Source organism: Aristolochia californica, unplaced genomic scaffold (assembly GCF_029961685.1).
Source record: "Aristolochia californica isolate CCGP_79_NKW_82.1479 unplaced genomic scaffold, dmAriCali1.0.hap1 SCAF_9, whole genome shotgun sequence".
NCBI lineage: Eukaryota > Viridiplantae > Streptophyta > Magnoliopsida > Piperales > Aristolochiaceae > Aristolochia > Aristolochia californica.
In genome coordinates this window covers 4,678,161-4,701,370 of record NW_027182290.1, presented here as the reverse complement: position 1 = coordinate 4,701,370, position 23,210 = coordinate 4,678,161, and the positions used below count along the sequence as shown (strand labels likewise).

General features: G+C 36.6%; 2 protein-coding genes across 2 annotated transcripts; one reads left to right on the top strand and one right to left on the bottom strand.

Annotated features, from left to right (window-relative positions):
* The first annotated feature begins 1,289 nt into the window (after positions 1-1,289).
* On the top strand, positions 1,290-10,267 carry LOC137941926 (uncharacterized). The gene is made up of 9 exons (XM_068787540.1): positions 1,290-1,428; positions 4,373-4,478; positions 5,266-5,543; positions 6,395-6,500; positions 6,591-6,896; positions 7,064-7,143; positions 7,910-8,034; positions 8,514-8,759; positions 9,912-10,267. Exons 1-9 carry the CDS (start codon positions 1,349-1,351, stop codon positions 9,932-9,934), a joined length of 1,350 nt encoding a protein of 449 aa, XP_068643641.1. The 5' UTR covers positions 1,290-1,348; the 3' UTR covers positions 9,935-10,267.
* A 163-nt stretch (positions 10,268-10,430) lies between these two features.
* LOC137941743 (general transcription and DNA repair factor IIH subunit TFB4) lies at positions 10,431-23,025 on the bottom strand. Its single transcript, XM_068787300.1, has 11 exons — positions 22,992-23,025; positions 22,802-22,905; positions 22,421-22,688; positions 22,278-22,324; positions 21,217-21,254; positions 21,093-21,138; positions 20,493-20,546; positions 20,316-20,384; positions 13,088-13,164; positions 12,438-12,533; positions 10,431-10,891 (listed from the first exon to the last, which is right to left on the bottom strand). Exons 1-11 carry the CDS (start codon positions 23,023-23,025, stop codon positions 10,819-10,821), a joined length of 906 nt encoding a protein of 301 aa, XP_068643401.1. The 3' UTR covers positions 10,431-10,818.
* Between the last annotated feature and the right edge of the window lie 185 nt (positions 23,026-23,210).

Genomic DNA, 23,210 nt, shown 5'->3' with positions numbered 1-23,210 from the left:
GCCTCGCAGCGAAGCCATCAAGCCAGCGTCCTTTCATTTATTGTTCAAGACACTAAGATTGTCATGTTAGCAGCCATGAGAGACATGGGAAAGCATAAGCAGCAGATAAACTGAACAAAATCTTTAAAAGAAATGAACTAATTAAAGAAGAGACACGAAAAACACATCACAATTCCAGAAGATCAAAACATGATATTAACTCACTGAAAAAAACCCCGAAAACTAGGACACTTACATGCTACCCAAACACACCCTCAAAGCTTCCGCAAAATTAGACTCTTCTCCACGCTAAATAATCTACAAGACCCACAAAAACTACAGTACAAAGAAATTATCTCCAAAATATGAAAAAATACCTCGACGATAACACGAGCACAATCACACAAAAATGGGTACGACAGCTTCTGCAAAACCCCGACTCCAGCAAGTTTACGCCACCCAAAAGAAGGCGATCTCTCTTATCTCCCAATATCAAAGGGAAGAAAAACAAACAGCCGCATGTCACTAAGGAGCGGTGCTGTCTACCGTAAGGTGGAAACTTTTACCTGAAACGAAGAGCCTCCAGCGTTGAATACAGGCAAACAAACAAGAATACCGAAGAAGAAAAAGAAGGAGGTTGAAAGAGAGGAAGGGTGGTCAGAGAAAGGAGCTTCGGGGACGGTGTCGGCTGTCCCGGGCTCAGCTCAAGAGAGTTTCCAAGCAAACGGGGAGGCGTTAGAGGGGTTCAAAGTGCGGCGGAGTCCAGGGTCCAGGTGGTTAGCTCAGCCCTACCCCTTTTTGATTTATGATTTTTGAAAGATTTTTGACCTTTTTGAAGTTTTATGGAATCCACGCTTCCAAACTCTGAACGACGAACCCATTGGAGGATGGCGTTCCGAGACGTGGATCGAAATTTACGAACAGCGGTCAAACCTATTGAAATGGACATTTTTATGGATAAAGAGAAAAGGAAAAAGTTAACATTCTAGAGAGAAAACAAACGAAGCTTGCCGCTCAAGCCACATTTTAAGTCCAACAAGGTTAAGAGTAAGAAGCGTATGAGACGCTTGTTCATATGAGCACAAAGTGGTACTTTGAAATTATACACATTTTAATAGGGAATATGGCTCTCTCATGAGTCATGAACATGCTTGGTCCGGGTGCCATCTACGAACCGGGTCCTTCTCCAAATCCGGTTACGTTTTCTGACGCTTCGACCGGGACTGGGCGACGATTCTTCCCGACCCGGTGAACGTGGTGCTGTTTGGAGTTTGGGAGTTTGGAACGATCGCGTCCGAGCGGAAATTTTGAACTTCGTAAAATAGGAGTTCCGAAGTGAGAACTTTTTCTTGCTTTGAAGGAGGGAGAGATGTCGGAGGCGCAGGACGTGGAAGAGCTGATATCCCGCGGCTTGCGCGAACGCGTTGACTATTTCAAAGAACAGGCAGAGTGAGAACCGATTTTTTTGGTTTCTGCGTTTCAAATTATTTTCTTTCGTTCCTTTCATATTTTACTCTGTGCGACTGATTTTGTCCACTCTTAGGTTTTGAGACCAGTGACTGGTCATTCTTTGGTTTATCTATGTAGAAGTTGTATTTCCGAGACAACTCGTGACTTTTGTTATGTTTGAGACTTTGAGTACTTCAGGAGTTAGTATCTATCCTTTTGTTTTTTTAATGTTGTGATTGAGTTGGTGGAGCGTTTGTTAATCGGTGCTTGTCAATGTTTGTACATTTATTTAATATATAGATGATTTTCTGGACTTGAGAATTTATTTTGAGAAATCTGGCTTTCTTGTGATCTGTGAATGATGAAATCAAATGGGTCACACTTATGGAGAAAATTTTCCACGGGTACCGTTCGTGATCCATTTTTGGCAGTTGCTGAAGAAACCTTTTTCTTTTTCTTTTTAAGGACAACTTTCTAGAAAAGACGTTCTCAAAAGAATTTTGAGAGACAGTGGCCTGCTTTTCAATTTCATTGATTACTATTGAGGTAACATTTGTCTCCTTATTGCATTAGAACAATTGAGTTTTTTTAAGTCAATAATTTAGTGTTTCATTTCAAAGAAGGACAGGCAACGGTTTAACCGTTAGACTCTAATTCTGTCAAGAGTTCCTGTCGTTGAATATGTGGCTTATCATTCAAAGGAACGCGTGGTACTTTTTTCCCGCATTAATCACGTTTTTGAAAGTCTTAATTCGTTTTCCTCACGAGAAATTCTAAAATTGTTGTGAAACTCAAGAATGTGTACTTGTTTTCAAAAGAATCTTTAAATTCAATTTCTAATGGTAAACATTAAATACAACACACATTTAACCAAATACACATATAAATGCTAAACATGAAAAGTAAGAGTGACAACATTTAATTTAATCATAAACACTATACAAGCATTCAACTTTAAAAATATGACTGATTCTTGGAAGCTGGTGGTTTTCCATACGCAAGAATCAGTTCTAATTGATGGTAGGAAATTAAGGATAAACACTCAATCATAGATGCAATTTCTTCTTCCTTCAGGCAACTTTTGGGAAATCACTAAACTTAGGAATCTGATACAACGTCTTTATTGGTTTGAATGGACATATGCTATGATTAATGCAATGTTTTCTTTATTATATTATAGGAATAAAACATTCTTTAGTCTTTTCCAGCATTCTTACAGAACTTCCTGTTGCAGAAATTGAAATCTTCAGTATATTGTAGTAGGTTTGTAAAATATTTTAGATTCTCTGAACTAGCATGTTTATATTTATGAGTGTTTTAATAGTTAAACAAGTTTTTGGTATGGTTTAGAATGTTTTTCTGTATCATAGGTGTTGTTCTAGTTTCTATATTTTCCCTATTAACCGATTACAAAAGCATAAAGAGTAACCTTTACTTGAATGTAAATAAAAATAGGATTACTATCATCCTTTAATTCATTACATGTTTATAATCCTTTTCTTGTGACTACTCGGAGAGCAATGGGCTGGGGCTTCAGGTTTCTCTGTTTTGGGACTTTTTGTGAATGAACTAACTACTGATGGTATAAAGAGATAAGCTTTGGATAGATCCTGTTTTTGGATGATCTGCCAATTGACAACTTCAAAAGATGGTCTAAAATAGTAAACAAGCTGGCATATGTTAAAAGATGAAAAAATGTTGGCACAAGGCCTTAGATTTGAAGAGCTCCAAAATTGGCCAATCTACAACTAAATGCACATTGCAACAATGGTGGGCAAATTGTGGATGTGAGTTCTGTGCAGATTGAGAGCTAAGCTATATTAAAAAGAGACTCTTTCAACTCCACGTGATTGGATGATCTATAGGCACGGAGACATTTGAAGAACATGTAAATCATGAGTAAATGTTGGATGGTTGTAGTGGACTTTTTTAGAGAGTTATTGTATATGCATCTGTGGAAGGAGGTGGAATGCAATTTTATGATGCAACTATTAAACCCAAATTTAATACGAAGAGGAGTGTCAAGCATTGAGAAAGTGATGTATTCACAACTGACAAATATTATAATATTTAGATGAATTCGTGGCAACAAGGGTGGCTAAATAAAGGAAGAACAGATGTGCCCCACTTAGAAAGTTGCACAAATAGATGAGAAAATAAGAGAGCACTCTAAGATGCATCGATTTGTTCAACAGAGCGTTTTTTGTTGACTGTCGGTGGATTTAACAGGGAAGCAGTACAGGGTGCCAAAAAGACTTGAAAATCTGCGTAGTCATGGAGATATCAAATGATAGATGAGAGTGGTAGATACTTTATTTATCTATCAACCTTCTGCATATTTAGAACAAGGCTTTGATGATGTTGATGATGATTAGATATCTAGAGCACAAAACATGGAAGTTACTGAAAATGCTGTAAAGTTCTATAAAAAGGAAGTTGGGATTATGTTTATCGTATAGCGGGTGGGTTATTGGGCCTCCGCTTCTGGCTTATCCATAGAAACGATGGAAAAGTGTAATTGAGAGATGTAACGATTGTTTGGTTAACATCTTGTTTGTCCTTTTGAAGGTCAATTTACCTTTTATTTCTGTATCCGAATTTGCTTTAAGTGATCTGGATTATTGGATCCAGCACTATCCCCATTGAGTAGATTTGCATGCCATGTTGATGGGCAGCTTAACCGTAATCTTGTGGTAATGGGATCTGTGCAACCTCACTTCATACAGTTGTGAACATTTGTGCAGAAAAAATAAAAAAAAAGAAAAGAAAAAAGAAAACAACATGTTTTGAGTGTCCTGTGCTTTTTGTCATGGTCTCCAGTAATGAAAATTAGTCTTGAACTTTTGACTTTGGGTATAAGCTAATATGTTTTTATTCTTATTCTTTTAAATTACATCAGTAAGCTTAAGAACTTATTTGTTTTTCTTGTTTCTCTATGTTGCAGTTCATTGACTTTGGAAGGGGTTCGACGGGTTTTGGAGAAGGATCTTGGGTTGAAGAAATTTGCATTGGATGTTCATAAGAGATTTGTGAAGAAGTGCTTGGAAGAGGTAATTGTACTATCCTGTAATGTTTTTTAAATACATTGGTGTTGTTAACTAGTTTTCAAGTCTTTGTTCTTTTTATCAGTCTTTCTGAATGCTTTATTTCACTAGTAGACAATTAAGCTGCTTGTGTTGCAAAGGGAGTGGGTGGGTGGGGGGATGGATTTAGTGTCTAATTTTGGTTTTACTATGAAGAACTTTTATGTGGAAGAATTTTTCATGTCGCCCATCATTGTGGAAGGAGATTCAGCTGTAGTTATTATAGTTGCCTTACATCTTTGGCAGAGACCTTTGCAACTTCTTCATTTTTATGATGAGGTTCATTCTATTTGTCAGGGACTTTCATTTACTGGGAATCATGTTGTGGAAAGTGCTAATAGTATAACTGATTCATTAGCACATCTCGGGTTTCTTTACAGCAGTTATTAATTGTGAGAGATTCTTTCCCCTTGGATATAGGTTGTGCATCCGTGGGCATGAATCTGCTCTTTTTTGTTCTTTCTTTTGTATTTTCTTCTTTTTAATTATTTTTCACACTTTACTAATAAAAGTTTCAAACAGTCAGTTTGCCTTCACCAAAGTGTTTTTTAGCCCTATCAAGAAAACGGTGTCTGACCTGTGCCTGAAAGAACAAAAGGAAATTTGCCGTTCTTGTCCTTGACTTGAAAACTTCTCTCTGAATGAATAATGTAAACATACTGCAAATTGCTCTTGCAATCTAGGTTTTGAGTGGTCTGACTATTTATATTCTATTGATTGCTGTCTTGTTCTTTTGGCAATTACATAAAACTAGTGCTTTGCTAGTCTTGGTGATGAAAACTCCGCCAAGAACACAGGGGAGAAAGGAGAACAAGCTGTCACTGAACCGGAAAAATCAGAGCGGAGTGTTGAGCCACAGAATGAAGAAATGGAAAATAATTCTATAGATGATGAGAAGGTGTCGCAAGCTTTGCATAAGGAGGTTAAAACTGAACAAGAAACTGTGGAAACAAATACTGGAGACATCATTAGTGAGGACACAGTAAAGAAGGCTGTGTATGACCGAGCTGCATATTTCCAAGGGCATGCTGCGTATGTCTCATTTCTTTTTATCTAAATTTGTCCTCTATCAGTTGCCATGGCCTCATGGTAGTGCTTAAAGGTTTGAGTTAGACCTTCTTGTAGCATGGACTTTCCCATTCAACATTGAGTTCTTAACAATGCCTTTGAAGTAATAATATAATCATAGCTTTTCAAATATATATATTCGTGATATACAAATTTGTCCTGCTAAGAGGGGTAGGTATTTACTTCAACACATGCAGCAGGCTTCTTTTTTTGTTTTTTGTCTTTATATGAGTTTGTAAGTTACCTATGCGACATTTGAAGTCCTCTATATCTTTAACTTTTTGTTCATTTAGAATTTATCATTTTATTATGTCTGTAACTGGTGAGCATAGTGATAAGACTTACGTGGATAGAAGGGATTCTCAAGATCAATACTGATAGTGCTCAAACTTAGTTGATCGTGACAATGATACAATGAAAAGAAATTAATGTGTTCTTAGTTACCTGTTAATCAAGATGGACAGGTATCTCATCTTCCCAAAAAAATGGTGACAGATTGGGTCATCCACACATTAGATTGTCCAGAATATAACACTAATTATTTTTGCATTCAAATTCATTTGGTGTGATGAGCCATCTCTAGTATGTTACCTGAATAGTGATTAGATAGTTTTCGGTTGCTCTTAATAGGACACACAGATGTATATGTGCTGCCTCAGGACAAATTTGATGCTTGTGTTGTCTTGTGCTACTCAAAATAATGCATCATGTATACCGCTGCTCTGTCTTGTTGCTACTTGAGCACATCATGGACCCCTCAAGGAAACTGTGTACACTATCTCACTATTTTTTTATATTATTTTTGAAAATTTCAGGACAATTACAATGGTTGGAGTCCGTCGGTTGTTGGAAGATGATCTTAAACTTGAGAAGCATGCTCTTGATGCCCATAAAACACTCATTAAGCTGACAGTAAATGAAGTTCGTGCATATTCTCCAGTGTTTTTCTATTTACTCATTTGGAAATAGCAGTTTTTTAACTTTAATTGCAATCTATTTTGGTTTTTCAAGGTAATTGACGGTACTCAAGCTGAGGACAAAGAAGTTGATAAAAGAGACGGAAGTTCAGATTCTGAAGTCCCTGATGAAAGTTCCTGTGATGAGGCAGAATTTGAAGATGAGATAAAACCTAAAAGACCAAAAGCTGCTAAAAAGGAAAAGGCTACAAACTCTGAAGGGCAGAAAAAGCGTAAAAGGTTGGAAGAAGAAAAAGATCCATCTAACATGCAAAAGAAGAAGCTGGTGGCTTCAGAGATGCAGAAAACTGATGACTCTGAGAAAGACAGTTCCCAAATGTCTGATGAAGATCCAGTCAAGGTCTTTTAAGTGTTTAACACTTTTGTTGACATTAATTAATGATCTTTTTACTATTAAAATTTTGTTAGATATGTTTTTTTATCTTCAATGCTTTAATTTTTTGTTCACCTAAAACATGCTTTGATATAGTGCAAAATTTGTGTGTTTATTACCTACTTTGGTCGCAGAAGAAAAAGGAAGCATCAAGTCAAGTGTACGGAAAACGTGTGGAGCACTTAAGATCAGTGATCAAGGCATGTGGGATGAAGTAAGTCTTTTTTTTAGGAAAATATTTAATACACCTCTCTATAAATTTTTAAATCTAAAAAACCCATTGACTGAATTTTATTTCAATAAAATCCACTACGGGACAAAATTTAACCCCTTTTTTTAACTCAATCCTCTAACACCATTTACTTAATAAGAGAAAATACCTAAAATGACCTTATTAAAAGAACTAAAACCCAATTATAATTTTTTTACACAAAATAAGTAGTTAAATATTTAAATACCCTTGATTAGTAACTAAAAAGATAAGATTGTATTTAACTATAATTTGTAGTTTTACCTCTTCTCAAATGATTTTTTTGAATTTAAATGGCTAAATTTATGATAAAATGTTATAATTAATAAAATAATTATAAAATTTTTAGAAGGAAGTAGGAAAGTATATTGTTATTTCTTAGTGGGTATCATGTGATAAAATTCGCTAAAATAATTTTTAGTTATAAATATTCTATAATTGGATTATTAAATATTTTAATAAGGCTATTTGAGGTATTTTCTCTTATTAAGCAATCGGAGTTAGTGGGTTCTGTTAAAGAAGGGGTTAAAAGAAATTATTTTATCCTTTAGTGGATTTTATTGAAATAAAATTTTGTCAGTGAGTTTTTTAGACATAAAAAAATTATATGACGGTGTTTTAGATATTTTCCCTTTTGTTTTTTCCCCACATGCAGATTCTCAAAAGTTATTGATCAATGGTCTTAGTGTGTTCATGTTTCTCAGACCCACTCTCTTTTTGTCTTTTCCAGTGTTCCTCCGTCAGTTTACAAGAGAGTAAAACAGGCTCCTGAAAACAAACGTGAGGGCATTCTTGCAAAGGAGTTGGAGGAGATTTTGAAAAAGGAAGGCTTGTCTACTAATCCTACTGAAAAAGGTGATACTTTTTTGTTTTCTCTCTTATTATTATAGGAAAGGGAGTGTATATCTCAACTCTGGACCCTGATGCCCAGTGAGCTTTTCTGTTCCTGGCTTGTATAGATTCTTCCTGTTGTTAATAAAATCTTTGCCTCATTTGTAACCTACTTCCCACCCCAAAAAGAAATTTTGTAAAAAAGATGAGCCTTATTATGATGTTTCGTTGATAATATCCACATGACTGTATGACACTAGAAATATTTTGGCTAAGGTTAGCCTCGGTTGGCTTGAACTTTTGAGATTTCATGTATGTTTAAAATTCCTTAATAAATTCCTCGGTTGGCTTCTACCATTTTCTTAATAAAGTCACGAATTTTCTTTAATTCATGTCCTGAGTCTCTTATCTATGTTTTTACTTAGAATCGTTTTATGTTTCATACAATCAGTTGATATGTGCAATATGAAATGAGTAAGTTCCTTTTCTCCCCCTTCTTTTAGAAATCAAGGATGTGAAGAAGAAAAAGGAAAGAGCAAAAGAACTTGAAGGCATTGACTTGAGTAACATTGTTTCAAGATCAAGGCGGAGGTCTACAAACTTCTTCACTGTGCCACCACCACCACTATCACCACCACCGAAAGCCAAAATTCCAGATGAGAGTGGTGAGGAAGAAGAGGGTGATGAAGAAGAAGAGTCTGAAGAAGAAAATAGTGATAGTGGAGAATCAAGTGAAGAGTTTAATGAAGGTAATATTGTTGGAACTTGAGAATTTTCTATTCGCCTGTCTTTTAATATAATATATTTGGTGAAAATGGAATTAGTGAGACTGAAATGAATTAACATTCCAATATTATACTGCTAAGTATAAGATGTTGATAGCAGTTAACCTCATAATTAGTGGTTGGAAGTATCTCTCTCTCTTTCTTTCTCTCTCTCTCTCTCTTTCTTAACTTATATTCTAGCTTTGTTTCTTGATCTCTTTATTATTTGAACTTGTTATCAGAACTAAAACCTTCAATCTCTCTGTCCAAAACTTTTATTCTAGCTTTGTTTCTTGATCTCTTTTTTATTTGAACTTGGCACCAGAACTAAAATATCCAGTCCCCCGATATTAGAGCAGAAAAAAAAAAAAAAAAGACATTCTCTAACTGTTTAAGCAACTAAATTTTTTTATTTTGAAGTAGTGGTTGCTGAGCAATATACACCCTAACTCCCATGAGGTTTGGAACCATGACCAGTAACCTCCCATCCATTCCACAAATTACTGGTAATTTTATGAATTTATATCTTTTTTGGCAGAATGACTTATGAAATCATAGTGTAACTAATTTTCTACCTGTCCTTTTACTTTCTCCTTTCTGTTCTTTTTTCTTCGTGCCAAACTTGCGGAGGCGTTCTATTTCTTTTGTAGGTAAAAACAAATTTTTAGATTTTTGGTGAATGAAAAGATGTCATGCTTCCTTTCAAAAAAAAAAAAAAAAGCCTTTAAAAAAATGTTATGTTACTTCAACTTTCTTGTTTGTTGCAACCGGCTGCATCATATTGTTTGCTGCAAAATTTTCTTGTCTCTGAGGAGAAACTAACATATTGTTTGCTGCAAAAATTTCTTGTCTATGAGGGGAAACTAAAAATTGGCCAAAAAAGGGGGGTAACTAAGAATAAACCATAAAAAAATAAGTGAAATCTTTCTCTGTCATATTTAAAAAAAAAAAAAAAAAGAAATCTTGTCTATGAAGATTGTTTTTGAGTTAATCACAATGCCTATTTTACAGTTTAATGTTCTTCAATCCAATTTATGCAATTTTATTTTTATGGATCAGTTTAAACTTTCTTATTGTTGAGATTTACACCATCAAGAAAGAGAATACTATGCTTATTTCATGTTTGTGATAAACCAGATGCCGATGATGAAAGCGACTAAGTCTATTCAACTCCGGAACCAAAGGCTAAGAACTGCTTCCCTGTGGCCTGATCTTGTAACCTTCTAGATCATGTGAGTTTAGTGGTTTGGTGGGTGATGATCACTGAGCAGGTAGATGGAATAATATAGTAGCTTCTTATATTGGTCTTGGTGCCTCCCCTTGAAATGGGTGTGCTAGGCACTCTTCTTGCCCTTTATTCAGGGTATAATATATCTTAGTCCTGTGAGACCCATTCTCTGAAGGAAATTGTACTATTCATGTGAGCTGAGCTCAATTCCTCCAACATTTTTGCTTCCTATGAAATGAAGAAAAAGTACCATCTTTGCTTGGTATTGCCGGAGACAAAAATTAGCTTCAAAGCCAGCTCGACTTTGAACGAAGTCCCAAAGGACCATTATAAGGTAAGAAGATCACTGACAACACAAGAAGGTATTATAGGGTACGAGAAAAGTCCCAAAGGACCATTTGTTCTGAAGTATGACTAAAAGAAGTGAATTAACACCATAAACATTTGTCATTAAAACTAGTCGGGATATTAAACAGAGTATATATAGAAGAGATGTCAAGTCGCCTGATGATCACTTGTAAAGAGCCTGCTTTCATAATACATGAAAAAATAAAATAAAAACCCTCAGCCTGTGCTAACAGAAAATCAAAATTCTTGAAACCGCTTTGGAGATAACGAGGGACCTTTGCAACTTTTTCCTCACAAGAGTTTAGTCCAAGATCCATGATCTTCAAATTGCGTCTTCCATACTTGTTTAGCTCATTCAACGGTTACCTGGAACATTGTGTGAAGTCCACTGCTGGAAACCAGAAAGCATTTTAAACAATGGTTATGCCAATTCCCCTGTTAAAAGTAAACATATGTTGATGTAAGATGTCAAGCTTCAGGTGTCTTCCTCTTACGATCCAATGTTGATGTGGCATCTAGATGGGACTGATTGAAATCGGACCTGAATCATCATCAAACCAACAGTTTCAATACTGGAGAGTTACATATTGGTGCAATGACCGTAGAAAGCCTCAAAACTAGAGAAGCCAACCACAACTTTTTGCTTCATCTCCATATGTCACAAAAAAAATGTAAAAATAATCACACTGAAGAGTCTAGGCAACATAATGGGGTTTCTGAGATTGAAGTACATGGTCTTGTTATTTCAAATTCTAGTCTGAGGAACGTGTTTAATTTATTGTGTCAAACTAAAAATGTCAGTAATACTATATATCACTAAAAGTTTGCTACTGAACTTTCTGCTCCAGCTGAAAGGCAATAGGATGAGGATAGGGTGAAGAGGGAGAACATATGTCCTTATTGTGAGGTCTCTAGTTCAACCTTCACTAGGGGTTGCTTATGCCAATAGGAAGTAGGAGGGGAAAAGTACTAATGGAAAATTTTCTAATATTTGTGGTGATTATGGAGGATGGAAATTTTTTTAGCTCAATTATTCTTGCTCTACAAAAAAGTAAAAAGGAAAGGGAAATGGATTTCCTGTTGCTCCAATGGAAAACAATATGATAAATAAACCAAAAATACACAAATAAAAACAAACCAGTCAAAAGGGAACAAATTTGCCAATAGAAGAATTTCCAAAGGGAAAATTAGTTACAGGGAGAATGATTTTCACATCATTTAATTTTCCCATGAAATCTGAAATGGGGTGCAGTATGTGTAATAAACATTAGAAAATTTCTACTTATTTGTCTGAGCAACTGTATTTTAAATGGTACTACATATACGCATTCTGAACCTAATGCTCTGAGCATTAGTTTCCAATGCAAGATACAGAGTAAATGTCAAGGGATATAATTTTTTTTAAGGAAAAACTAGAAATAGAAACAACAAAAATCTATTCAGACAAAGAAAACTAATTAAGCTGCTTTTTTTTTTTTTTCGGAGCCAGATAAAGCATTTCGGTGAAGAGTTAATATTCATTTATCACAAGCAGCCCTGTCAAAGCAGCTCCTCCCTGCATACCACTCCTTTTCTTCAAAGTCATCATTACTCGCAGAAAGATTTCAAGATGAACACATTATTCTAAACACAAAACTTTAAAATTAGCAATGCAGTTCTTTCCAGCAAATATCCTTGGGGACAAACTATTTCTCCCTTGCTTCCTCTCAAAGAAAAGCATCCATGCTCATATGCACAGAAGCCACTGATTTTAGATAAAGACAGCAGACAGAGGAACCAACCATGGAATACAGCAATAAACCATACGTTTTAGCAAAGAAATTTGAGGGAGCCTGATCTTGCTCATCGTTTCCTCTCTCAGGCATACGTTATAGTTTAAAAATCAATGCTGAGAGTCAATTGTGACACAATGATGATGCATAGCAACACGCATCACATCGAAAGAGACAGTAACATACAAAGCAACTTTATTAAACAGAAGAATTCTTAAACATAATATCAAATCAAATCATCTAACAATTCCATAGGTCAGAATAGAAGAATGCTCTTAACATAACATAAACCTCGTAAGGTCTAAAGGTACTGACCCACAGGTGGAACATTTTCCGTGATGCTTGCAAAATATTGATAAACACACTGAACATATGTATCCCATATCAATGGTCTCCTTATGACAGAAACACCTGCAAATCATGGTTGTTAGCAACCAGCATGAACTGTCCAAACTGTATATCAAAGAGTCTTCATTTTCTATTGATATTGGTAACGATGATGATGATGATATATTTCAATGCAGATAAAATAATGGCAGAAATCAGGTGACAAAAAATCCTGGGTGAGTGGAAAGTTGAAGATCAACACTGTGTTCAACAAGATTAACCTGGAAACAACCTGGATTGTTGTGAGTCCATAAAACCAACTAGCCAGAATCTGGGCCAAAACAACCAAAATATAATTTATTGAAAAAAACAGTGATAAACTACTTTTTCTAGTGTTTCTTTAAGATCCAAACTCAGGTCAGTGTCATATCAGTTTGATATTTCCCTAGTCAGTCCATGAAAACAAAGACGAGAAATAAAGGATTTAACCCACAACATTTAAGAAGAAAAAAATCCTCTTTTCAGGGTTACAGGAGACCAACCCAGCCTTGTGGTTGTAGACTGCAGAATTAGCATTAATTAAGTGCTTTAGTTACATATTATGATCAAATAGTTCTGGCATGTGAAGAGGAACTCACGATGCACGGAAATCCACCCCAGGAGGCTTTGGAAGTCGTAAGAAGCTACGAGATTGTAAATCAGTAGCAAACACTGCCTGCAAATAAGATACATGTATCTAAGGAGTGCTAAAACACAATAAGAGGCTCCAGAGGCCCAAATCCACATTTACAAATGGAGTGACATAAAAGAAATTAAAACTAAAAAACAGATTTTTAGAAAACTCTATGCTAAGTTCAACTTTTTTCTTCAAGTGGCAGTTAATGGAAAGTGTTAGCATTGGTAAAAAGTTCGACATCTAATCATTTTGGGATAGAACCATGCCGAAACTTAACAAAAAGAAATTCATTTCAATGTAAAACGAGAAGAAAAACTTATTTTTTGCTTTAAGAGGGTGGATCAGGACATCTTTTCTTGCAATTAATTTCCACTATTATCTCTCAAAATTGAAGAAAAAGCATTTGGATGTGGTGAAAGCCAAGCTAAAGAAATTAGGTTTATGTGCTGGAGCAAACATATAATTTAAGAGAACATAAGCATCATATTTGCTAGTCCTCTCTGAGAAACTTTTTACCCAAATGTAGAAAAACAACAAATGGCACCAAACTTACACACGTTAGAAAGAGATAGGAAACCAAAGCTAGTTATGGAGAACAGACTCTCCTCTATATGGCTTTTCATGCAAGGATGTCAGATAGTGAACTGGATATTTCTAGTGTTACTAAAAAAAAGCTTTTTTTTTTTTTTTTTTTTTTTTAGAAAAGTCAAGTTTTATTCAGCAAACAAAGAACAACAAGCAAGCTAGAGGAGCACACCCTTTACAACAAGGGATTGGAGCTTAACAAGCAAATCAGTAATAGAATTTGTAGACCTAGGAATGTGAGACCAGGTACAAACAATATGGGAAGGATATCCATCATTTCATTGAAGACATCCCAATGCCGCCGAGGCAGAGCAGAAGGGGAGGGGCACCAACCAATCACCACCCTGGAGTCACCCTCAATATAAAGGGGGTCGCTATGATGGCCATGCAAGACAAGGAGTCCATGATGGAAAACCTAAAACTTGGAAAGGTGGAGTCAACAATTCCCAAGGGACCAGAATAAGTAATGAGCTGAGTGCCTGTTGAACAACAGAAGACACCACCATAGCTAGCCTTGCCGGGGTTACCCATGGAGCTTTCGTCGAAGTTAAGCTTGAGGAAGCCCGACTAAGAATGTAGTCATTCCTGAATGATAGAGGGTCTAGAGGGGATGCTCATTTGGGCTAAAGCTCGCCAATTGTTTCGGAGAGAGAAACTCGAAAAAGGAAGCAAATTCCTTCCTCGTGTGGAGTAAAGAAGAAATCTGACCAATGATGACGCAAGTGATCCTCTCAAGAGATTTGAGCTTTCAATTGCATCTTCTGTTGTTTCTTTCCTTCCAAAGTTCCCATGGAATACAAGCAGCACAAGTTGAAATAAGCAATTTGCCCATCGCATCCTGTTGGCAAAGATGAGGTCCAAAGGAATACATAGCTGAAGACCAATTTGGCTGAGGATGGATGACCACACTTGCCAAAAGAAGGGGCAAAAGAGGAGAAAGTGGTTAACTACTTCATCCTCAGAGCTGCAGAGAAGGCAAAGAGTGCTCACATTATGATTACCATGTCTTCTAAGATTGTTTGCAGTGAGAATATTGTTGAGGCAGACATTCCAAAGGAAAGATTTGCCCTTATGAGGGGCGTTGAGATGCCAAAAAATGGTTGTATCGTACTTCGTACAACTAGGGTTCCAATCCTTGATGATGCTATAGGCAGAGGAGACCGTGAATGTGTTGCTCATGTCTGGCCACCAAATCTTGTCACTCTTGTTGTCTTTGAGCCTTGTACATTTAAGATCCTCTAGCAGGTGAGAGGCATCCAAGGTTTCAGAAACATCAAGCCCTCTTTGAAAATGCAGATTCCATGAACCATCTCCCCAAGCATTGGCCACAATTATATCTCCTGATTGGTAATTCCCAAGAGATTGTTGAAGGTAACCTTTAGGGGCCCACTACCAGTCCACCAATCATTCCAAAAACTGATTTTCTGACCATTTCCAACATGATATTGAATAGCTGAGTTAAAGGTTGGGAGGAGAAGAAAAAGGGATCTCCAAATCGGCGAAAGGCAGCCACTTCTCCCTCTGAGGTCCACCAATGATCTCTCCAACGGAGTTTCGAAGCAATCATGGATTTCCATAAGTTTGTGGATGGAGAATTAAATTCCAGATCCACTTGAGGAGCAATGTCCAATTCATGTCTTTAGTGAGACAAATTCCCAATCTGCCCCGAGACTTGGCAAGGCACACATCATTCCATGCCACAAGATGGTATTTGAAATCTGAGCTAGTGCCCCTCCATAGAAATCTCCATTTGATTTTTTCAATAGTCTAGCATATGGATGCAAGGCACAACATAAAAGATAGGTAGTGTTTTGGACTACCAGCAATACATGATTTGAGCAAGGTAAATTTGCCAGCCATTGCTAATAGTCTGCCATGGCATGTGGCAAGTCGCACTTCAAGCTTTCAACCATCGTGAGGTTCTTATTGAGGCAGCTGATGATGAGGGGGAGAAAAAGTTAGGCGGTGAGCGGAGAGGAAAGTGAGCAGCCCAATAAATCAGCCACAAATCATAGAATATCAGAGTTGATGTTGAAGCCCATCAGAGTGTTCTTTTGCAGGTTAACTTTTTGCCCAGACGCCATCTCAAAGAATCCAAGGAGAGCCTTAATCTTCTTAATATGCTCGAGCGTCACTTCTGTGAATATGATTGTATCATTGGCAAATTGGAGAAGGGGAATATCGAAAGCCGCGTGATTACTAACTGATCCAAGCCAACCAAGGTCTCTTGCCATGTAGATCATGGACGATAAGAACTCGAAATGATATTGAACAACAAGGGAGAGAGGAGGTTGCCTTGTCTAATTCTTTTATTACCCTTGAAGAAGCCACAAACAGTACCATTTATAAGGAGAGAATATGACGCCGAGGATAGACAACTTCTGATCTAGAAGCGCCACCAATCACCGAATCCCATATGACAGAACGAATCATCCAACAATTTACCCGGTCGAAGGCTTTTTCAAAATCAAGTTTGAGTGCAATCCATGGGGCATTGGAGCGATTGAAGTGGTCGAGGAGCTCATGAGTAGCCATAGTAGAATCTAAAATGTCCCTTCCTTTGAGAAAAACACCTTGACCATGGTGTATAACAAGGGGGAGGAGAGCCATGAGTTTGTGGGCAAGTAGTCTTGCAATAATCTTGTAAATAGGGCGAAAATCTCGAGGATGCTCAACATTAACTTTCTTTGGCATGAGGGTGATAAAGAAAGCACCAATATTGTGGAAAGTTAAGCTATTGCTGTAGAAACTTTGAACCATAGCAATCACATCTTGTTCAGCCACCCTCTCCTATAAAAACCACCATTAAAAGCATCAGGACTAGGAGCTCGGTCACAAGCCAACACCAGAACTACATTGTCAATCTCTTTATTGGAGAAAGACAACTCCAAGAAAGAAGCGGCCGTAGAGGATAATCTAGCAAATCGAAAGTGCTGAAGTTTGGGCCTGTTATGACATTCCTCGGAATATAGATATTGAATTTCTAGAAAAGAGACAAACTTTTTTGACTTGATGTAATTTGAGTACAATGTGCCTCTATTTATAATAGAGGAACCAAGTAGAATCCAATTACAATTAAACTATCCTGGACCCAGTTATACCCAGAACAATTGAGCAATTGAACATAAATAGAAGACTAACATAACTAAAACGCTTTTAACAGACACTCTTTTGTGAGACCTCCTCCTGTGAGATTCCTGTAAGACTCCACCATATTAATTCTGGCTCTGTAAGACTTCTTATTGTGAGAGTCATGTAAGACTTCCAAATCTACTCTTCAATACTCCCCCTCGAGCTGGAGTTTATAACTTCAACTTGCAATGAAAAGATTTTTGGTCTTCAATCTTCATTGTCTAAAACTTTTTTATAGATGTTGAATTTCATCATCCATTCCTCATTTTCTTGAATATTTTGGGCACATAAAAATTACCACAACATGTAGAACAAAATACCTCTTTCTTGTACTTCTTCTTCTACTGCTCCCCTTCTAGTTGAGGATAAAAAGGACATAGAAACCCAACTTGGACAAAACACAATGTGGGAGAAGAAAAATCACTCCTAGCCTACGACAAAGCTCCATACACTGGTCAAAACTTTCATAGTCTGAAACACACTCCGTTCAATTTTAAAGGTAAAAAAAACAACCCAACTTTAGGGCTTAACAAAGAGACTACTCACTTTTTAAGTTAAGTTGAAACACAAATCATCTCTTGGGTGAATAACAAGACTTAACTCAAGCTGGATGTTTGGCACACTCCTATACTTTTAGGTAGTGGGTCTAGGCATTGCTCAGTGATAAAAACACAAGATGATAAACTAAAGAAATACTAGAGGAAAACAACTTTAATTGGAAGGAGGCGACTATACAATACTCATACTTCCAAAGTGATCTTTTTTTTCTCAAAACTAGGGGAGACTATAATGGTAGAACTTATAAATTTGACCAAGTATAACTTTTTGGGGTAACCACAATTTTTTAGAGTTAACTATGCGGAAGATACACAACCAAGCAACACAAACGCAAAACTTGAAAGTAACATCGAAGCATGATACATTGCATACCTTGAATGAGCATACCATAGAGTGATTAAGTTTGACCAAAATTCTCTGATTAGAAGAGAAATTTGAATAAAAAACTCGGATTTTAGGAGAAAAAGAAACTCAATTCATGTCAATGCATGGAGAGATAATAGGAAAGAAAATAGAAAAAAAGAGAGATTTTTGGCAGAACTGACCTTTGGTACTTCTAAAATTAATATCTCCAAAAATATAGCTCATAATCACAAACGGTTTGTTGCTCAAGGAACTAGACTCAAATAGCTTTAAATTGATACCTAATTTGACATAAAAAGTTTTGTTCTTGAATCTTTTATGACCTTTTGATTTGCTTCATGTTGTAGCATGACCTTTGTCAATTCCAATGCGAATATCTCCTTAAATATATATCAGATTGACATGAAATTCTCTCCTTAAGAAACTAGACTTCAATACCTTTCATCCAACTATAACTTTTCTTTATAAAATATACTTCTTTTGAAAGAAAAAATCTGATAGGTTTCGGACTTTGTAATTTGGACAAACTGTACTCATTTTTCTTTGGCCAACATGATCATTGACCCTAGCGAAATTGATATCTCCAACTAGAAAACACAAATTGAGAATTGGTTTGATAAGGTAGAAAATAGATTTACAAACTCTTTCTTTCGTCATATAAATCTCCATATAAAGTCTCATTCTTGATGGCATAAAACGGTTCAAAAGTCAATACCTTTTTTATGTTGCTTGAACATCAGTTGCAATTTGACCTTTGCTACTTCAAATATCGATTTTATTTGTAGAAAACTTTGATTACCAAAATTCTTTTTTGATTGGCAAGTAGTCTCAAAGACCTTTTCATCAATATATAAGATGCAATATGGAGGTGCGAACGCCAAGAAACCAACGGGTAGTAGGACAAGAAAGAAAGAAAAAAAGATAGAATACAAACCTAAATTACTAGAGATGATAGATCAGAAAGAGAACACATTATCTCTACGGGTTGACCCAGTCAACTCATAGAATCCGTTCTGATACCGTGTTGATTTTTTGGAAAAGAGAAAAACTTTTTGACTTGATGTAATTTGAGTATAATGAACCTTTATTTATAATAGAGGAAACAAGTAAAATCTAATTATAATTAAACTACCTTTATCCTAATTACACCCTAAGTCAAACACTAAAAGCCAAGTCTTAGAACAATTGAACAACTGAATATAAATAGAAGACTAATATAACTAAAACACCTTTAACTGAGACTCTTCCATGAAGCCTCCTCTTGTGAGACTCATATAAGACCTGCCCCTTATTAATTTTAGCCTTGTGAGACTTCTTACTATGAGAGTCATGTAAAACTCTTCCATATTTGCTCTTCAACAATAGATTTACATAGAATTTGAGCAAGGCATCAGTAATGGAGGCTCTAACTAACGCTACTTCATTATCAATGCATAATGAGGTAATTCAGTTAGTTCTCCGCCTTGTCCAAGCAATGGCATGAAAAAAATTGCATTGGCATCCCCTTCTGCTAACCACCTAAATCGAGCTCTTTGCTTCCATTAGACTCTCCCGTTGTAAAATAGATTGAAGATTGAGTTGGAGAGTAAATCTAGAGGAGAATTCAACTTTTCTCATTACAAAAGTGAATTGAATTGAAGTTCCCGGCTAATAGCCAAGGGAAAGTCCAGCCCAGAATGAGATCTAGGAGTTCATCCCAGAATCGATTCCTCTTTTGGAACCTTGTGGGCCCATATACCCCAGCAAGACACCAGTGACACCTAGAAGCACAATCAAGAATTTTCAGCACAATGGAGAAGTTACCAGTGCAACAATCCAGCATATTAATGCAATTTGAGTCCCAGAGAATTATCAAGCCACCCGAGTGCCCGGTTGCATCAATTGCATGCCATTTAAGAGAAGGACATTGCCATAGATCCCCAACAATCATGTCATTCATATTTCGACATCTAGTTTCTTGCATAATTACAATGGAAGGCTTGCAAAGGGAGAGAAAATGACAGATTGTAGCACATGTTCTCAGAGTGCCAATTCCTCTCATGTTTCATGATACAATGATCATTGCTGGCTCGGTTTGTGGACTCCTAGATTCTTGTCGCTGCCTGGCAAATAGCAACTTTAGACAACACCCATGATTCAAGCAAGGTTCATCATCTGTTGCAAAGTCTCATCATCATATCGATGACGTTCAGCTTGAAGCTCCTTGACAAGCCGATGTGATCTCTCATTTGGCAAAGGGAATTGAATACGCAGGTCCAAAAAAAGGATTTTTTCTTGCACCTCAACTTTTGAAAATGGCCTTTCAAAATATGGTTAACATTATACACATTCCAAAACAACCATTGACCCAACCATGAACCTGACAGTTTTGCTGTAAGGCATGCAAGTTGAAACATAATGTGAAGAGCACATCTTCATATGTCAATTTAAATGGCTACATAAGCAACATTTAGCCATAAAAAGACACCAAGAGCAAGCACTTTGACCAAAAAAAAAAAGTTTGTCTTCTATTCAAAAGAAAAGAACAAGCTGTAAGGAAATAAGAAACAAACCGAAAGATATTGGAACAGTCCATCAGGATATGCCGGTTTTTGATAGATACCGCCTGTTATGTGAGAAGCCTGTACTTCAAAACAAGGTGGCTAGTAAGGAGCAACTATTTTGAAAGCTCATATATGACTATGCTTCACATTAATTAACAGCAATACCGAATTATTTTTATAAACCACCTGTTGAAGGAATGCAGAGTTCTGAGTTCCTAAAACACAAGAATCTATTGGTACCTGCATATTTTGTTAAATCATGCACAAGAAGTTAGAAATGAGAAAAGGGGACTGTTAAAACTCAGATGAATGGGATACATACAATTAATCACTAAGGCACATATGCAACAAGAAGCATTCTTTGAAATTAAAAATTCATTCCTAACCAGTTTGTTTACATAGATTAAATAATCAGATCACTGTGGAGTTTGTGAAAAAGCTGTTGACTAGATTTAGTAGCATCATTTTAAAAGTATAAGCACAGTACCATCGTATCATTTTGTACTCAGACAATTTTTTTACTAGTTTGAGTATTCAACAAGAAAATCCTACGCCAAATGGCAAAGCAAAATACTAAATACAAGTTTGAAGACAGGCTTATATCTAATGCCAAACCTTCCAGACATGAGAAACCCCTACGATGAAATTCAATAACCAAATGGAAAAGCACAAACATAACATAATTATGCCCTGCAGGATTATTTTAATGAATGTAACTTAGAAGAACAAGGGCATAGATAAAACATAAGAATACTAACGTTGTCCTTCAAATTTATGACACCTTACCATGGAACGCTGAGCTGAGAATATGGCATTCATTATGGCTACATATCTGCCAAGTATAAGCTTTCAGAGTGGAAACTCAGTCTTAAGAAGTTGCAAATGTTGTAAACTAAAGATAAAAACATACTGTTCTGGTCCATCTGGGGAACCCTGCAGGCATAAAATCTGTCATAGATGTCAGTAAAGGTCGCACCCAAAATAAAATCCCATGGTCAGTGGGGCAAAATCTGAGCCAATTTTTTATTTTTAATTTTTTACTAACGAACAGCAACAAAACAGAGGGATACAGATTCTACAGGCATCTAAAGGTACTGTCTTTTGTTTCAAAAAGTCCATACTCAGCTAATTAAGCAGACACCTCATCATCAAATAGATAAGAAAACTAGTCATTGCATGTTTTCTTTCTAAGGTAACCCATGTAAGAGATTAATCAAAGAGGTATAAGTGTCAAGTTAAAGGAATGGATTCCATAGTGATTGTCAGGCAAGACAGGTGACCCCAAAAATCAGATGACAGGTTGTATCCATGATTAGTTTCATAATTAGTAAAAAGCGAATAAGAACCTCTGGTTTATCAGCATATTTTCCATGAGATTCATTTCAATAATAAGATAAGAGAGGGATTCGCTATGGTTGCAAGATATAACCATTAGCATCACAAATGGTGCACTATGAGAAGAGGAGTTTCAAGTATAAACCTCAAAAGGAACAGATAACATAGTATTTTTTTATTTACAGCGGGCATATGTTGAGCAAGTAGGAGTAAAAAATGGAAGGCTAGATGAAGAAGCTAAAGTGCCTGTCAGCACATAAAATATCTCTCGTTGAAGAAGAGAAAATAGAGAAACCAAAGACCCTTGTTAGATACTCTAAGACAGCAATGGAACACGGTTCAACAGACGTTAATGTTTCAAGGGGATGGTGAGGATAATGGTTGACATGATGTTACTTGATCTTCTCATAGACAACACGATATTTAAAGAAAGTATTTAAAAAGAAATAGAAATTAGGGTAAAAATTTAGTTCGAATATAAGGTGCAAAATAAAAGCTACGCTATTATCTCAACCTCATTGGTAGTTAGTGAGGCCTATCTAAATTTAATTGGTTTATCTCAACTTCATGGGTGGTGCTTTAATTATGAAAGCACAAATATTACAAATATTAAGCAGAAAGACACTAAACACTCACTCTAGGCTGAGGATGGAGCGGCCCAGCACGGAAGACCCTCTGTATATCTATAGTCGTGTTAAAGAAGCAGAGATACCTCAGAATAATCATAACATTGGTGCAGATAGATGTTAGTTAAGCAGAGCCGGATTGGAAAAGGATACAGCAAAGGGCGAGAGACAACGACCCGGATAGCAGTGACGAGATCCTTCCAGAAGTTGGGTCATTTTTGGCCAGCCGTTGATCTTTGCTCACGAAATCTTCCAACCTCGTGAGAATTTTCGAATAGAAAGCTGGCATTTTCTCATTAGCAGAGGGCGGGTTAGGCAGAGAGGAATCATATATGTAATCGCACGAATTCACGCCAGTGGAAATTAAAACAACTTGGTTGAGCTGATTGAGAAGCAAAATTGCGTTCAGAAATGGAAGAACCTGCGCGAGAAGAGAAGGAAAATAGTACAGAAACAAGCATTTGGTAGAAAGCGATAAAGAAGATAAACATTCTTATTATACAGAAAAGAGAGAGAGACAGAAAGAGCATGTACGTGGTTAATAAAATGGGCAAAGGTCAGAGAGGTTGAATTGTTTTCACTGGTAGTCCAATAAAAAGGGTTAGTGTCGATCAGGACAACGACAAGACTAACATCGTCTGTAGAGTAAAGAGAGATGAGTGGATGTCAGTTGCGAGAAAAGAGATGCTGCAGAGCTGAAGGAGGAGTGAACGAGAGGAAGTACCTGAATAGAGCTTTGTTGGAGCTGCAGACGCCATTGAAGAGCTACCAGGCATGAGCGACTAAATTAGTTTAAAGAACACGAAGGCGGGTAAACGAAACGGATTCCCGTTTAACCACACTAAGATCCGATTAAAGGAACACGAAGGCGGGTACTCCGATAAAATTTCGTTATTCTATTTATGAGATGGAAGGTTGAGATGTTTTTAAAAAGTGGGGCCCG

Bases quoted from the DNA above. Each gene is read 5' to 3' on its own strand.
- LOC137941926 (XM_068787540.1), top strand. From the start codon at position 1,349: ATGTCGGAGGCGCAGGACGTGGAAGAGCTGATATCCCGCGGCTTGCGC. The intron at 1,429-4,372 runs GTGAGAACCGAT...TCTATGTTGCAG, and splicing joins TATTTCAAAGAACAGGCAGA to TTCATTGACTTTGGAAGGGG. The intron at 8,760-9,911 runs GTAATATTGTTG...GTGATAAACCAG, and splicing joins AAGTGAAGAGTTTAATGAAG to ATGCCGATGATGAAAGCGAC.
- LOC137941743 (XM_068787300.1), bottom strand. From the start codon at position 23,025: ATGGCGTCTGCAGCTCCAACAAAGCTCTATTCAG. The intron at 21,139-21,216 runs GTATGTTTTTAT...TATACTTGGCAG, and splicing joins TCCCCAGATGGACCAGAACA to ATATGTAGCCATAATGAATG. The intron at 12,534-13,087 runs GTGAGTTCCTCT...CATGATTTGCAG, and splicing joins GGGGTGGATTTCCGTGCATC to GTGTTTCTGTCATAAGGAGA.